At 37.1% G+C, this 18,164-nt stretch overlaps 2 protein-coding genes across 3 annotated transcripts in view; both read right to left on the bottom strand.

Moving 5' to 3' along the window:
- Positions 1-50: 50 nt before the first annotated feature.
- Positions 51-5,960, bottom strand: LOC129416649 (uncharacterized). Its single transcript, XM_073873521.1, has 4 exons — positions 5,592-5,960; positions 5,219-5,432; positions 4,887-5,070; positions 51-3,436 (listed from the first exon to the last, which is right to left on the bottom strand). Exons 1-4 carry the CDS (start codon positions 5,614-5,616, stop codon positions 107-109), a joined length of 3,753 nt encoding a protein of 1,250 aa, XP_073729622.1. The 5' UTR covers positions 5,617-5,960; the 3' UTR covers positions 51-106.
- A 1,554-nt stretch (positions 5,961-7,514) lies between these two features.
- itga9 (integrin, alpha 9) overlaps positions 7,515-18,164 on the bottom strand; it is a 109,965-nt gene continuing 99,315 nt past the window's right edge. For both annotated transcript variants that reach the window (XM_055171012.2, XM_055171014.2), the window contains exons 26-28: positions 17,993-18,088; positions 14,197-14,316; positions 7,515-9,222 (exon numbers count right to left, since the gene is read on the bottom strand). In XM_055171012.2, the coding sequence (XP_055026987.2) occupies positions 9,124-9,222; positions 14,197-14,316; positions 17,993-18,088 (315 nt within the window). In that variant the 3' untranslated portion in view covers positions 7,515-9,123. The remainder of the gene's footprint in view (positions 9,223-14,196; positions 14,317-17,992; positions 18,089-18,164) is intronic.

Here is an 18,164-nt window from a genome sequence, read left to right as displayed (position 1 = left end):
ATTTTCCCAAATATTTGATGTATTTAATATACATGCATATTGACTCAATCTTTTGGTCCTGCCAAGGTGTGGTTACAGCCTTGCTACAAAGTATTCAAAAACGTTATCAATTCCAAAAAGTGATCAAAAGCTTTACCTTATTTGGTTCCTGACTGGACACCTCTTGGATGCAAGTGTTTGATTTGCTTTCAGTAGTACCTTGATTATTTATGTGTATTGGATTTATTTCCTTGCTTACAGGATGGAGGGGTTCCTTTTTTTGCATGAGTCGTATTGGTGTTTGATGCTTGACCAATTCTTTGGAGACTTTTCCCTGCAAACCGCACTTGATCTGTTCTTTCGTGACATCAAGAATTTCATTCAGCTTATAGATTTCCTCTACGAGGTAATGAGCCTTTGCTGACCAGCACTGTGTCTGAATATCAAGAGTTAGAGTCTCGCCAAGACTTTGCGTTTCCACAATTAGCCTGGCTCTAGACACTATATCCGACATCTGAAAGGACAAGTGGTCATTAATGAACCGTAGGTTCGACCTCTCCCTTGGGTCTCTAATAAAATTGAAACAGTCCTGGATGGATCCTGTGGCATTTTTAACATTTTGCAAGAGCAATTCTGCTTTGCTTTCAAACTGTGCCAGAGCATCTTCGGTTTCCAAGTTACCATCTTGATTTTTGACTGAGCATGCCAAGGCAATCGTATTTTCAATTGCTGTCACATATTCCTGGTTAATTTTGCTCAGAAGACAAGAGAGTGCCTTCATTTGAATCTGAAGTTGTCTCTGAATCAGCTCTGACTTGGCCAACATCAAGACACTTGAGAGAGACGCAATACCTTCAGCGACCTGTAAGTATGAGTCTGTAAGCGTCTTCACCTCTTCCTGAAGTTCTCCTAACAGTTTGACCTTATATGCATCTCGACAGTTCAAAGATGACAGTCTTGCAGCTTCTTGTATACGAAGTGAATTCTCAGACATTGCTGTCAACCACTTCTTGGGTGTCGTTTGATGTTTGATTAGTTGCCCTTTGCCATCAGTTGTGGATGTTCCCAAAATCCTATCCAGTGAATTAAGCAGTACTTGTATGGACAAGGCCCAAAGCATGCAAAGACCATCTAGCTCATCAGTTTGGGTCACCCTTGAACCAGCCACATCTATAAGATTCTTAGTGTTGGTTTGAGCTTTTTGGAGTTTGCTCTGCAATGCCATAATACTCTCTTGAGACTCACCCAAGACCTTGATGTCCGCTGATGTAACAAGTTGTACAGCATCTGCACATAAACACATTACCTCTGTAAGATCCTGTGTGATAGACTCCAACATATTTGGTGCATAGTTTCGGAACATGGAGAACACAGCATGGTACCACATTCCTGCAACTGGCAGTAATGTTTTACGGGCACATTTGATGAGGTCAGAAAATTGCGTGCTGTGTTTATAAATGCTGTCTGTACTCATAGCTGAACTCATGGCTGTTTCTTGTGCCGTCTGGACGAGCAAGGGCGTCAGAGACATTAGTTTGGATCGCACACTTTCCACTTCTTGATAATCAGCGGTGTCTATGACGCTTGTGGCTTCTCTTGCAGCTTGGGCGTAGCTATTTGAAAGTCCCAAAACTCCGGTGCAAGATATGTTGAGAGCCTCTACATCTTTCCCTTTGGTCATGCTGACAACTTCACACAAAAGAGGCAATAAATCAATATATTGAAAATGTGCATCAGGTGTAGATTCAGGGACAGGTTCAGTCCACTCTTCTACAAAAATTGGAACATGTTGCTCCATTATTGGTTGAAGAGTCTGGTTCTCCAAACCATCTTCAAGCTGACATTGAATATCTTCAGTAGTTGAGCTTTGCAATGATGTCTCAGCCTCTGTTTTATCATCAGTTGAACTTTGACATTCTGAAATGGGAACAGCACACGATGCAGAGCTGGCAGACTGACGGGCTCCCTCTCGCAGTGGGCTCAGCAAATGTGGATGCTGCAAACCATCAAGTCCTTCACGTAAAATGTTAAAGTGTTTAAAAGCCATCGAGACGCTATTGGAAATCAGTACGAATTGCTCATTGCTAAGACTGCTATAAGAATAGATATCAGTGAGAAAGTTTGTCACCTCCGCTGCAGAGGCTTCGGCTTGCTTTACCAGAACCAGCAGCCCATTACGGTAAATTGGATCATCACTCCTATCAACATGTTTTTTCACAAACTGGATCACCTGACTTGTGTGACCCATAAAAAAGCCTGCCTGTTTCAAGAGGAACTGCACATTCTGATCTTTATGTGCTTCAACAAATGCCATCCAGTCTCTCTCCATTTCCTGAAGAGCAAGACAGACAAAGTCCTTAACATTAATGATGCTGCTACAGACATGCAGGAGTTGCTCCATCTCATCTGTCCATCTCCGAATAATCTCATTTAGTTTCTGCAGAGCTTCAGTGCAATGACCAAGATCTGACACAAGTGCTACAACTGCATCTTTTAGTTGCATAATGCACATTCTTGAGGTATCTACACCCTCAAGACTCGTTTCATCACACGCTAAAGCTGAGATGAAGCCAGCCACCTCCGCTATCTTATCAGCGTGAGCTACAAAGGCTTCAGATTGTACCTGGAGTGTTTTCATATTCATCTCATCATCCTCTACCTCCTCCTGGACGATACGGCAAACAGTGGGCACCATCTGCTCCAAAGGAGATATGTCTGTGACAGATATGTCTAAGACCTGAAACAGGGTGGCGTTTACAACAGCCTTGTTGAGTTTATAGATTTGTTCCAATAAAGAAGCACATGTGTTGTTCATACGCTCTTGATCTGGCTGATCAGCACAGTGTTTTGTTTGTTGTGATAGCTCGGACCAGCGCTGTAGGACCAGCTTGCAATTGGCAGCCACTTCCAACTGAATTTCTCTCCGAGAAGCATTGGCTACCATCATACTGTGAAGCACCAAATCACGAAGCAGAAGGTCAAAATCAACGTCTTTAACAGAAGCAGGGGCAGACAGCAGCCTTTGTAACTTGTTCCGTAATTCGGTGTAGTATCCACACGAACCGGTGGCTGCCGGCTCGCAGTTACTCTTGAGTGTGGTTACGATGTCATTCACTGTTGAATCCACCTTGTTTAAGATGTATTGCTTTGCACCCCGGGCTTCCTCACTGTTTGGATGCTTTATGGTCGTGTACATGGCAGTGTGAAGCATGGAAACACATTTCCTCAAGGTCTCTAGGGAAGCTTTCAAATGCTTCTGCTGTCTGTCGTCACGCAGTTCCTGTATTCGTTCAAGTACCGAGCTGTGAATGAGCAGCATTGCCTTTGAAAAGATTTGAAACGCTTTCAATAAAGATGAAATGTCTTCTGCAGCTCCCACTTGAGTAAGACAATGCAAGAGCCAATCAGCAGCCACGGTGATCTTTCTTACAGCTGCGTCATCCTCCGCCAAAAGAATCTTTGAAACATCAGAACAAAGTAAACAATTTAGGACCCATTACGCACCAACGTTTCCAACCAATACTGGGAAAGTTTTATGTGTTTTGGCTTTTTGTTTACACGAAAATGCATTTTCAGATAGGTTTCAAAGTACATGTTTTCGAAACGCTTTGTCACCTCTGAGAAAACAAAAAAATAAGGCGAATCTGTGATGACAGTCACGTCATGCTTATATGTGTAACTTTAGTCTATAGGAACGCGTGAATATACCCCCAAAAATAATGATGGCCTACAGGAGTGTTTGTGTTGCGCAAGATACAGAGTTTATTAAAGGGACAATAAGTAGGATTTTAAGTATTTTATTAGTCAAAATCAATGTTTTTATTCATAAATAGATCCCCTTTGGTGTCCTCTGCCAATGATCTGACTTTTCTTTGTAAGCTCAGAATTTCCTCTCTTTACTTACATTGAACGGGTTAAGTACAAGAAGGCTTCCATGTCGTTCCACCATATTGATAAACTATAATAGCAAAGAGGGACAAAAAGCACTAGCCTACCAACGCGTTTCCACAACGCGTTTTCGTTCAGAACACGTGAACTAGCTGAAACGGACAAGAAGATCAGTACATAAGCTACCATAGTTGCAACACGCATTTGGAAAAGCGAGGCGCTAGAGAGCACTATTCGTTTGAATGCAAAATACAATTTCACCACTAGATGGGGTAAAATCCTACTTACTATCCCTTTAACAAATCTCCAATAAATTGTACAAATCTTTGGTATTTATAAATTCAGTCACTTTTAGTAAAAAAAACATTGTCTGTCTAAACAAAACTGCTCAATGCTTTTGCATTCTTAATAAAAAGCCGTTTCTCAATACCAAGTACGCCAAAATCGGACTTGTGTCCTTCGTAGTTTGAACTTGCAAGTTCAGACCCGGAAGAACGAACTCCTGACGCGAAATGCATTCTGGGAAACTTCGCTGTCATAAGTCCACACAAGTCTCATCTGATGCATCCTCGATAAAATGGGCGGATCAAGAACACATCCGGGGATTTTATGTGAACTTGGGCTTGATGCGAACTTTGATTTGGAACAGTACTTGGTCCGCGACTGATGACGTTTCACAAGTTCACAAGAACACAAGTACAGACAAGAAGGCATATTGAGAAACGGCCTCAGTTTTTTGGAGAATGTGTGTGTGCGCGCGCAGGCAGTGTTTCTTTACAAAGTAACATTGCCATCTACTGGCCTGACACGCATAATACAGCGTTTTTTGTGGATCCGTGTAAACTTGGATCTTTTTGACAGCGTTGCTGTGTGTACATGAAAATTTTAAAAAATGAGAAACTTTTTCGTAAATGTAGAATCATATCAGTTATATACATTTACATTATAAACATCACATCATCTTTATTTCTAATTTCAGCATGCAATTATTTTCTTTCACAACACAAATGACTTTTTACCTTTACTACAGTTAACAGCACATTTTGAGTGGCTTCAATGAGTTCCTCTCTGTGATCCATGACCTCTGGTTGAATGCTGAGCTTTTGGGTGGCCAGGAGCACATGCTGACCCGACACAGTCAGGGATTCCACAAGTGGACTCATCTCCATCTTTAGGATATTATCTTCTGTATCTGCCATTAGCCTGCACACAAGGATATAATAAGTAACATGACCCTACAAGCATCAACAACAACTTATATAATGTACTTTTTATTAAAAAAGTGTTTGAAATTTGTTATATGATGTCATTTAAGATTTAGATTTTTAGGACAATTATAAACGTAACTGACCTGGTTGCCACAGCCGCCATATTTTTGCTAGCCTTGCTCACTGCTGTAGCAGCCGCTTCCAGTTGGGTGAACTGGTCCTGGTGGGTATACTTGTTCAGCTCTGTTTCACTTCCACACAACAGGATGAGCTGACACAGGTGGGTAGAGAGAGGAACCACCACCTGCTCGATTGCACCTGTTCTTATCAAGCCGTCTTCTAGAAGAGATGCCATTGCTCAAGAAAAAGGAGATGTCATGAAGGCATCTTACCTGTTATGTCCTCTAATTTCATGATTGTTGATATGAAAATTTCACATATTGATATTTACTAAATAATGTTTATTAAACACTATCAGTTGTTATACATGAAATATACATAACATGAGATAAATACCTGGTGTTGTAGCAGCTCCTTGCATCTATGTGCACTGTTACAATGTAGCCAGTAATAAATAATGCAGAACATTGACTGTGAGCATCACTGTCAGGTCTCAGATGTCACATATGAAGGCAACCACAGTCATTTATCCCAAACTCTTATTTTAATAATGAAAAGAGTAGGTCATAGTAAAAATAATTTTTAGTTTTAAGTCAACAGCATTATAATAAAAGATTTCTGTGCAGTTCTTTATATGTGCTTGATGAATTCACCTGTTCATTTAATCTTAACGGAAGTAGGCTAATACACTGTAGGTGTGTTCGACGTCATCATGCATTTCTTTAAAATTATGCCTTAATAAAATATACAGAACAATACAATATATGGAAAAAAGTACACAATATCGGGGGTTACATTACATAAACATAAATATACTGTAAAGAGATTTAAGGTGGCTTAAAGAATTGACACCATTGTAAGGTCTAACAAGCAACAATGTTTTTTTGAGTTCCTCAAGGAAATTTAATATATATCAAGATCTTTCTTAAAGATGAAAAAAGAAAGAGTTTTCATTGAGAATTTGCATTTGTGAATATAAAATTTAGCAAGCAGAATCAGCAAGTTAAGAATAAATTTAAAGTGATAAGGATCTAATCTCATAGTTTCACCAAAAAAGCACACTTTTTTAGTTTAAACAGAAAAAAAAAAAAGATATCTTTTGACAAAATTTGAAAAGTCAACCCAAAATATTTTACAGTATATACATTCCCAAAATAAATGAATGATTGTCTCATCAACCTGATGACAAAAGGTGCACAAGGGGGAAATATTATTATTGAATTTAGCAAAGTTATAATTAACTGGGTAGCAATTGTGAATAATTTTAAAAGAAATCTCAAAAACTTTATTAGGTAAAAATATTGTTTTCTGAAGGAGCCAGAAATCTTCCCATACTATATTATCAAATGTGTTATTCCAAAAGCTTAAGCAATCAGGTAAAGATATCTGATCTCTGTTAAGGCTTTTACTTTTAATTTTTAAGCGATTTTTTTGTTTGTTTGATAAACTACGAAAAAGATTTTGATCAACAAATAGACTAGTGTTGTCAAATATAAATGAAGAGCATAAATCATTCAGATAGATTGGCGTATGACATCAAAGTAGCGCGATTTTAAATTCTCGCGAGATTTTTGGAAGCGAGAAGTTTTATTTATTTATATTATATTATATTTTTTATTAAGTTTTAACCAACAAAACAACACAGATTTTATATTCAGGGGGAAAAGCAAAACAAAGGAATGAAAACAATACACATTTTCACGTTACTTTTGAACTATTTTAAGATAAAGCATAAACAGATTTAATAGCTTTTCAATTTTGAACTAACGTTACTATGACCATGATATTTGTAGTGTAAGTTAACTGTGGTAAGACAAACGGAAACACTTCCGCCAAAGAAGAGGGTTTAACTCTTTCTTACCTTTCATTATCGGTACTTTACATTAATATAATCACCACACCATTTTCATTGATGCTATATTTAACTGGACAAACAAAATTGAACTAAAAATGCAAAATAAAATTTTATTCGAAGACGCCATTTATCGAATTAAGCACGAGCCGTGAGCACATATCACGTGACAACTACCGTTTGAATGTTTGTCGTTGCGTTGTTTCATAATACTGTTAAAACATAGTATGCCATAAACTAATATTCTGTAAACATTCATTAGGAAAATTTATTTGAGATTTTACCCAAAAAAGCAGACTGCCCCCAGAAAAATAAACATGTTAAACAAAGTTTGTGATACCAGCCACTTCATCTGGCGATTATTCTAAAATCCACTAGAGGGCCCTCGTGCTACAGGAATCACAACACTGCTCTACACATACTGTACTGTATGTTTGGGTGGCACCGGACAAAAATGAGACAAAACATCTGTTTGTGAGTTTTAATTTTAAAAAGGCAGTTTCAGTAGATAAATATACAGCTTGAGCTTGTACAACAAACATATTTCTTAATACATTTATAAAACTGAAATTCAGTGACAGTAGTATATTCTAAAATGATCAAAATAGGTGATAATTGTAACATTTGACACTCACAGTTGTTACACTTATAATGTCAAGTATGTGTCACATCTATGAAGAAAACTGGTGTTGGGATTGGGAAGGGGGCATGGAATGGCTTTACCATGCCAGTGGTGATAATAACTGATCAAACAAAATACAAGCAAGTCTGTAGATGAAGATGATCCAAAATGTCATTACTTGTCTGGTGATCGTTTAGTAAACTGCAAAAAAATATTTCAATTTTGAACAAACTCTTTAAAATAAAAAAAGATGCAAGTTTAGCTCGGTAAGATCCAAAATGTTGACGTAAACCAAGATTTTCCCTCAAGTCCTAAAACATGGGTTTGTGCCCAATGAAGTAATGAACATTCCCACCTATATTTGGACCATTACATACTGCACAGTTAAAACCTGCGAAGACTGGGTTCATGCGGTCTGAACCTTACGAAACACGGTGTCATGGGATTTGTATAAAGTAGAAGACATGCATGGTGGTACAAATGTTTCTGAAATCTTGAAGTCAATATATTCAGAAAGCAATGAAGTTAATACTGTATTTTAAATTTCCAACAGATTAGGACAGAATTTGAACTGTTTGGATTATGAAAAGTGATGTCATCCTAACATGTGCTCATAAGGGAGGGGCTGAAAACGAAGAATTGTCTAAATGGTGGAGTGAGTTATTACATTATGCTGAAAGATTACATAGACTAAAAATGACTTTTTTTCTTTAAAAATAACCTGCATCTATTCCAGTGCTGTAAAAATCCTCTAAGCTGTGATTTAAATATTTAAAAAAGATGAGAATTATGGCAGCTAATGAGCAGTTATGATCATATTTTAAGTTGTTTAATAAAAGTTTGGGATAACTGGTTTCTACAGCATTCGGTAATTCAGAGTTTGCTTTGTATTCTCTGAAAATTAAAATGAGAACTTGAAAGACTTCATCTGAAAACCAACTTCATTATACTGATGTGCACAAAAAAAAAAAACATCATCAACTCGGTGTGTGTGTGTGTGTTTCAGTCATCAGTGCGTTAAAAACCTCTTGAAGCTCTTCTAATACATCTTATAAAAAATAAAAGATTTTTGCTTTTCAACAGCGCCCTGAGGGTTTGAATTGTCTGCTAGTATTGACACAATATCCACATCCTTTCCAGGAAGTCTCTTTATTCCTCGCGTTCCATCTCTTCATACCCTTTGGCAAGAGGCATTTCCCACTGGGATCAATGGAATTCCACTGCAAGTCTTTCTTTTTTTGGCAGGTCACACTGTCACCTCAAGCGTTAGCTACATCACCATCCACAAGAAAAGTGTCAAACCTCCGAAAAATCTGGAGAATATTTTTTCTTCCACATATGGAAGGCTGGAGGGTCGGGTCTTAGGAGATAGCCGTGATGAAGTTAGCAGCTTACTGGATTGTTCGAAACCCGATCCAAGCTATCATCGGCTCTTCTGGACCCAATTTAAGCTCTCATTGACTCTTCTGGACCCAATCCCAGCTTTCATCACTGTCCTTCCTGTTCTTCTCCGCTTCGATGATCTCTCTGTAATGTCTTCTGAAGAACCCCATCTAGAAAGTGGAAAGATTTGGAGTTTGTCAGCATAATGACTTGAATGAGATTAAGCAAAGTGGACAGATATACTTACATTCAGTCAAATTTCATCATTTTTTAAAAACAGACATTTCAAAATGCATAAAAACTACAAAAATTCTTCTATTTGAAATAATATTTATTTTTAATGTCCTTTCTAATGTTTATAAATACAAACATTTACAAAATGTATTACTAAAGTAGTGATGTGAGCAGTTGCCCATATCCAGTAAAATGAATGGCTTTCTATGGCCCTCTGCTGGTAAAAGCTATTTCTTTCTTAAACAGTAATTCCTTTAGGTTTAACTCTAACCAGCAAAAGGTGAAATTTTACACCTACACTGCAAACATTTTTTTTCAAAAAAATGTTTTCTTAGTATTTTTGTTTTCAGTAAAAATATCTAAAAATTGAAGAGTTTCGTTGCAAAACGAGATAAATCCATTTTTTAACATTTTTGTCAAAACATGTTTATTATTATGTTATCATGTTATTATTTTGTTTATGGTGCTACTTAGCTGTATTTGTTAAGTTGTGAAGGTTTAAATCAAAACAAACCAACTGCAGTTGAATTGAAATTAATAGGAATGCACAACCAAAAAACGAGATTTCTGAACAATTATAAAACGGTGGTTATCTCGTTTTGCAACGAAACTCTTCAATTCTTAAATTAAGATGTTTTTTTCTTGATGAGAAAAACGACTCAAGAAAATAAGTCTAGTTTTTAGACCAAAAATATCAAATTTAAGTGATTTTGTGCATAAAACAAGCAAAAAATCTGCCAATGGGGTAAGCAAAAAAATCTTGAATATTTTTCTTAAACACTAAATAAGAAAAATGTAAGAAAAATTTGCTTACACATTGGCAGATTTTTTCTTTGTTTTATGCACAAAATCACTTAAATTTGATATTTTTGGTCTAAAAACTAGACTTATTTTCTTGGGTCATTTTGCTCATCAAAAAAGCATCTTAATTTAAAAATTTTCAGATATTTTTACCGAAAACAAGACAAAAACAATAAGAATTTTTTCTTGAAAATCATTTTTTGCAGTGTAACACCTAGATCAATATCCAGAAACAATTTAAATTACATTTAGATAATTAATTAAGTGACTTTTCATAAAAAAATCTAAATTTCACATGCAAGCTAATGGTGTACACTGCAAAAAAAGATTTTCAAGAAAAAAATGATGCTTTTTCTTGCTGAGCAAAAAGACCCAAGAAAATAAGTCTAGTTTTTACACCAAAGATATCAAATTTAAGTGATTTTGTGCATAATACAAGCAAAAAGGAAAAAAAAAAATGCCAATGGGGTATAAGCAAATTTTTCTTGATTTTTTTCTTGAATTTAGTGTTTAAGAAAAAGTGTCAAGATTTTTTGCTTACCCTATTGGCAGATAATTTTGCTTAAGTGCACAAAATCACTTAAATTTGATGTTTTCGGTCTAAAAACTAGACTTATTTTCTTGGGTCGTTTTGCTCATCAAGAAAAAGCATCTTGATTTAAAATTTTTTAGATATTTTTACTAAAAACACGACAAAAATACTACGATTTTCTATCTTGAATTTTTTTTTTGCAGTGTAGTTGAGGATTTTACTTCAAAAAAGTACTTTAAATCTCTCAAAACACAGCTTTATTGTATAGATGAAAAGTAAACAAAAAAATACGATATATTATTTGTTAAATTATTGAAAATATATTGAAAGTATATTTTTCTTATAAATAGGCTTTAAATTTTGGGGTCACATAGACCCCAATGGCCAGTAGTATCAACAGAAAACGAGAAAAAAATGAAAGGCAAAGGATACAGTAACTGTTTCTTTTGATTGGCACAAACGTAAAGTAATCTTGATGTCAGAGGAATGTTTGAGAATGAAAAAGCCACCTCTGTCAAGAATGAGATCATTGTTTTTCAATCACATAATAATACATTATCATTAGCAGCGTTTCAAACGGTCAGCGTTAACTAACATTTAATTACAACTATGAGCATCCTGATGGAGAACGAGTCTAAATGTTGTAACGCTCGATTCGTCACAGGTTGTGAAATGTTTTCAGGAATTGCATAAACAGAGGGACATGCGAGCAAATAAACACAGACAGTGCTACTGTAAACTGTGTCAGTACAGGAAATATAGTAAATATTCCTCTTCCTGTGACTCTAAACGTTTGTCTTTGTCTGAATGCTGTTTATTGATTCAGACCTAGACTCTCTTCAGGCATTTCCTGATGCTGAGGGAGCGACACATGTGCGGATCTTGTTCGAAAGGCTTATTTTGGCAGTTTTGGGGAATGAGCGAAAAGTATCCTTACATCAACATTCCAGAGTTTGCTGTAGTATTCCCAATGGAAAGAAGCAGAGTGGAAAAGAAAAGCGGGCTTTGTTTGAGAGGCGCTGAAATCGGTTTGATTCACTTTTTATGTGTACTTGCTATACGTGTAAATGACCGTCAGCCCTGTTTTGTTCTCTTTATGGTCGTTGTGGGCTGGTCTACAGATCTCTATTGAACCCTTAGGCTGTCTGTCCAAAAAAGCAACAGTAGTGCGTGAATTTGAGCCTGTTTTAGACCTAAAGTACAGAATTTGTGATGCATAAAAACACTTCCGTGTAGTCTAGTTAAATCTTTCACGCCATTGACAAGTTATCTCGTCAATTAAAGAGCACCTATTTCATTGCTATGCTAACAATGTTATTTTGTGTATTTGGTATAATACAATGTGTTCGCGTGGTTTATGGTTAAAAACACTTTATTTTCAACATCTCGTACATTTTTGTAGCTCCAGATTTCACTCTCTCCTATAACGCATGGATTTGAAAGCTCTGTGTCCCTGATTGGCCAGCTAATCTGTACGTTGTGATTGACCTGAATACCTTTGACGTCAGCCGGAAACGTAACGCTCCTTACCATGTTTGAAAGATTCGGTTTGTTGTAGTCCAAGAAAAGAGATTTTCGTTGGAGACGATAACTTGCGTCATCGTTTACTTTGGGGTTTGTACCTTTTGCAAAATCGTTAACATGTACTAATACAAACTTACACACCAAAGGAAATGAAAAATTGTAAATCAGACAATAGGTGCTCTTTAAGAGAAAACGCTTCCCTGCCAATGATGAGTTTTTACGGCAATCTGTATTTCCGCTATTATACAGCAGGTGGCGCTCTTACCCAACTTATAAAACACTGAAACCTCCACTGATCAAAAAACAGTAAAAACTCTGTGTATGATTTTTGAAAATCAAATCGCTCTGAATCTGATCTCTAAAAAAGTCCTTTAAAAAAATGCAATAATCTCAGCTTTCTGCTGAAAATTTTGTATTTTTGAAGAAACCCACCTATATTTAAGAGGTGATAAAAGGAGAACAAATGAAGATAGGATGAAACTTTTTTAGTTTGAAAGCAGTGGGTCTGTACTTTCATTTGATATATTGTATGTTTTTATATTTAAAGAAGAACATTTTCTGGAAGGCATTAAACTTTTGTGAAAAACATATGCTGCCGCTAGCTGGCAACTTAAAAAAAAAATCTCTGACAGGGAAAAAGTTAACAATAGATCCAGTATTTTACTCTTTCGCCGCCAGCCTTTTTTTGAAAAGTTGCCCTCCAGCATTTTTCACAAAAGTTTCACAAAATGCATTCCAGAAAAAATGTCTTCTAAAAATATATAAACATACAAATATATCAAATGAAAGAACAGACCCTCTGCTTTCAAACAATCAAACAAACAAACAAAACTGGAAAAAAACGTTTTATCCTATCTATATTTTTTTCTCTGCTTATAAACTCCTAAATATGGGTATTTTTCTTTAAAAATAAAACATTTTATAGCAAAAAGCTGAAATAACTGAATTTTTGTGAAGGAATTTTGTTATGCTGCGTTTACACCAGCCGCGGTAGAGGAGTTAAGCTTGAGTGATTTCAATGTTAAGTCAATGTGAAGATGCGTTAACGCGCATCTGGAGGTCTCGCAATGCGAATGAGTAGTAGTACGCAGTACGCGCGAATGGTGCTTTTTGTGCATTTGACGCGAATTTGCGGCTGACGCCCGAGTTGAAAAATGTAAACTTTGGCGGATTTTCACGCTGTGTTAAGTTAACCAATCAGGAGCCTGCTTGCTGTTGTGGCGGCAGCCCCCGCCCGGAGTAACTCTATAGAGACAGGAATAAAAAGGACCTCGCTTGGAAGAGTGTCAGTGAGGACAACCTGGTAAGTTGTAAATGCACATTTCACTTTGAGTCACGTGACGTTTATCGACGTGTGGCATTCCCGCCGTTTTTTTAAACTATTTCCCCCCTATAGTAAGATGACCAAATACAAACCGGTAACTCTCTTGATAAATGCACAATCAACATCAGCCATCTTGCAAACAGACAACCGCATAGCACTTGCCCCTCTGACGCGCGTCAAATGCTTGCTTTTTCACGCGTCTACTTCGCTCTACACACGTGAATGCATTCAAACTGTTAAAGCGGCAAACTAGGCGTGGTAGACGCCTCAAACGGGGCTGGTGTTAACGCAGCATTAGAGATCAAATTCAGAGCGATTATCAAAACGTACACAGAGTTCAGTTTTTTTATAAATTGAGTAAGTGTGCCATCTAGTGGATAATCGTGGTATTACAGATTAACATAAAACCTTATCAGGAAGATGTTTTTAATGCAAATGTTTTCTATTAATTGACGAGATGACTCGAGATGACAATGGCGAGGAAAGAGTTAAACGAGGGAATTATGATTTTAAACGATCAATAGATCAAAGTTTTAATGTGATTTGTAATTGATGTGCATTTACTCAAGTAGGACCTACAGACAGATCAAATAAAAATCATTTGCTTTCGCCTAACCCCTTAAACCAGATATAAAGTAAATAAGAATGTTCTTAAGCATAACCAAAAATCTAATTTTGTTCCAGGATCAACATCTTTGTGCTTTCGAGACATCAGATCTGATGCTTTACCTTCCAGAGCAGCACAGCGAGCAGAAGGAAGATGAGGATCCCGATCAGCAGGCTGATGGCAATGATCCATCCCACCACATAACCTCTGGGTTCCTGACTGTGGAGAGCCTCAAACAACAGCTGGAAGACAACACAACCACAGTTAACACACACACACAGACACACAATATTCACCAGAGGCCATCATAACCTCATAAAGTCAAATAAACATATGAAAGGCCTACTGTCCTACACTTCTAAAAATAAAGGATTACTCCACTTTCATAAAAAAATCCAGATAATCTACCCACCTCCATGTCATCCAAGATGTTTATATCTTTGTTTTTTCAGCAAAGAAGAAATTAATTTTTTTGAGGAAAACATTCCAGGATTTTTTTACATATATGTTGGACCTCAACGGTTTGCATTTTCAATGTGGCATCAAAGGGCTCTAAACGATGCATAAGGGTCTTATCTAGTGAAACGATCGTCACTTTCACCAAAAAATAATGCGATGCCATTAAAAAATATTTCTGATTTCTCAAATAAAAATTCAGTCCATTTCAGAAGCATTTCTTCAGATTCTTCAAGGTTCTTCATGGAACCAATCAGCCAAAATGGGTTCCTCTATATGGCACAACGAGGGCAACCTCATTCATGAAGTTGTCATGAAGGGCAAAATTAATTATATTGACCGAAAACACTTTTTGTACCAGGCTGTAAACATATTATTTTCTACTGTAAAGTTGGGCATTTTAACATGGAGGTGTATGGGAAATGACTCCCTTTGGAGCCTGCCTCTAGTGGCCAGTCGATGAATTGCTGTTTAAGTCACTTCTGTATTGGCTTCATCAGAGACATCGAAAGGTTGCCCCTCGATTTAGACCCAAACAATAATAGCAAATAATTTTAGCAGCCTGTACTGTCACTTCCTGTTGGTTCATGTGTCTGTGAACATTACAGAAATGAAACAGTGGCTCATATGGTATTGATGGGCAATGCCCCAGTTTGCCCCAGGGACTGTCTTCATAAACGTAATAATGAAATGCTCTGAGACAATGCTGAACTGATGTATTTCCTAAGTGCTTGGGGCCGAGACGAGGCCGCAAACTTATTTAAGATTTCCATTAGGAATTAACCCTGGATCGGGGTCGGCTGGATGTAACTGGGTCAGAAACCCAATAAGCTGAAAGCAGTTTTAAGGGAGATGTCTTGGCGGCTGACACTCAATTTGGCCAAAACACAGACGAATCAATCGGCACACCAGGGTTTGGGTTAATGTGAGTGTCCCTGAACACAGCTGAAGGGTAAAAAAAACCTCAACTTCTATATAAAGTGCAGATTTCAGCTGTAGATGATAAACTCAGATTCATGTGAAATGTACATCAAAGATTAATGCCGCACTGATTGTTTAAAGTCTTAATAGATTATTGTCAACACATTGATCTTTTTAAAGTTTTAATCTTGCAATGAGAAACTGAGAAATCTGCAAAGAAATCTGATAATGATTACTGAGTTACAGTAATGCAAGAAATATGCCTGGAAAGATACAGTGGAGTGCAAACCTGAATGCTTTTCCACAATTGCTAGATACAGTAAATAATAAATATGTGAGCCCATATATGACCATTGTACTGTTATTTGATTGTACAAAATGTCAAATTTCTAATATTTCCAGTGAAATGATCTTTTTAGAAATATTCTCAGATCCAGTTGGAGAACATGAACATCAGGTTTAGATGCATATAACACATGTAGGGGTGGTTTCCCTGACAAAGATTAGCTTAAGCTAGGACTAGGCCTTAATTAGTAAACTAGTTTAACTAGGCCTTAAAGACACACTATGCAGTTATTTTACCTTAATATAACAGCTTCAAAGTTATTTCAGTGGTAAACAAAGTCATAGTAGGGCGAATCATCCTTGTGTTGAAGTTCGGGGAGGACGCCGCTAGCAAAACCACCAATGCAAGCTTGAGAGAACCGCCCCTTTGTCTCGCGAGAATCACGACTTGCTTTACAACAACAACGTCACACACATTAAGCTTGTTCGACTTCGTGTGGCGCTGCAAGAACCGACCGCCGGATGACGTCAAAGTACCGCGAGAATGATCCGAGACGGCACTTTGACGTCATCCGGCTGTCGGCTCCCGCAGCGCCGCACGAAGTCGACCAAGCCTATAACAACAACTACACACGCGAATTTGAGACGTGAGGCTAAACGATTTAAAAGTTAAGAAAGCGCGTTCGGAAGTGAGTAGGAAAAGAGAATCTGACCGCGTTAGGAACCGGCCAAGAGTCCCACTCGGTCAGGTTTTTACTCGTTGGCGTGAGCTAAAAGACAGCACTGGATGGGATGCTGATCTGTCGATCTTGTTGATGGACTAGTAAGTAAATCTCTCATTTGTAAACTTGTTTGCGGTCTATGTTGTATGTTGTCATGCGACTATCATGACAACAGTTGTCAATATCTCACATAATTATCAGGACATAAATAAGCCTAGAGGTTATAAATAGTGTAAACATGCACAATTTGCAAACTATTATGATAAATAGCAATAATCATGTATAGTGACATTATAACGAACAACGTTATGAAATAATGCAACGTACATAATTAACTTTGTCATGGCATTTTGTAATGTTTACTTGTGATTTAGCTGCAATCATGTAAAAACGGTATAAGCTAGCAAACGCGGTACTTTATTATTATATGCAATCTACACTTGGAATAAACTTCTTATTATGCTATTACCATCATCTGTAGTTTAATAGACTATGCAGTAGCCTAATATTTGTATGAAATTGTGAAACATTACCTGGTCATTATCTTTGGAGTACTAGAGTGGGAAATTACGACAGTTGCAAGTATTCTCCAGCGACTCTAGGGGTCGCTGTTTGACAAAAACGCAGAAAATGCATAGAGCGGCTTTAACTAGTTTAATTAGGAAATATAACTACTTTTAACAAACATGCCTTACTAAAAACATTACTTGTGTGCATTTTGAGAACAAACAAAGGGCACTGATGTATTTTAAGATACGTCAGTGCAAGTTGTTTTTCAGTTTGGACAGCTCTTACCACCCCATAAAGGAGTATATGTCATATAATAGACTAGACTTTCACTTGTGGTCTCAGGCTTATAAGCACATATATACGATAAGCTCAGATGCAAAAGCCACCAAACGCTACCTCCGTCATAAATGAGATAATAATATTAACTGAATGCTTTCAGCACGTATTATACATTATATATTAATTGGCTAAATCTGCTAAAGCCATGTCAATTTCGCAGAAAAGTCCTCTAAGGGTATGCAAGAAAAATTGGATGAACGATGGTGGACAAAACGACTGATGATCATCTTAAACTTGGGTCCCTTGTGAGTACCCAAATACAACCCGAACGTGACAGCCACATGCGTCACAGCGCCCCCTAATGCATCCTTCAGTTTCTTCATCTGACCTTCAGCATTTTAGTTGTATCAGTGATTTTGCAACTGTTTACTATGTTTTTTTAAGAAGTAGAGGTTTTTGCCAAAAAAACTTGCATATACTTAGGGGGTTTTGCTGTGAAATACAGTCAAATTTATTAAACACCAATGAAATGGCTAAAGTAATATTCGTGAAAATAAGGCATTTCAATTACTGACTAATAACTTTTCATTGCCATTAAAGTAAAATTACTGAACCTAAACATAAGAGCCTGATTAAAAAAATGCTCATTTACAAGAAAACATGTCAGACGCACTTGTAGGGTTTTGCATCCGAGCTCCTCATATATATCCGTATATCTGTTTTAAGTGAATAGTTAATGTCTTACAGAAATCTCCTCAGGCAGTCCATTGGACACCTCTATAGCTCTGTTGTCCAGCTGGACGTGACCTCGTATAACAAACTGGATCACAGATGAGCTGTCCTGCAAACCGCACACAAAGACAGATTGACATACATTAAAATACACAGCTACTCTTATAGAAAACCTCTGTACTAAC

This window comes from Misgurnus anguillicaudatus, chromosome 11 (assembly GCF_027580225.2).
Source record: "Misgurnus anguillicaudatus chromosome 11, ASM2758022v2, whole genome shotgun sequence".
NCBI classification, from domain to species: Eukaryota; Metazoa; Chordata; class Actinopteri; order Cypriniformes; family Cobitidae; genus Misgurnus; species Misgurnus anguillicaudatus.
This window is presented reverse-complemented; position numbering and strand designations above follow the sequence as displayed.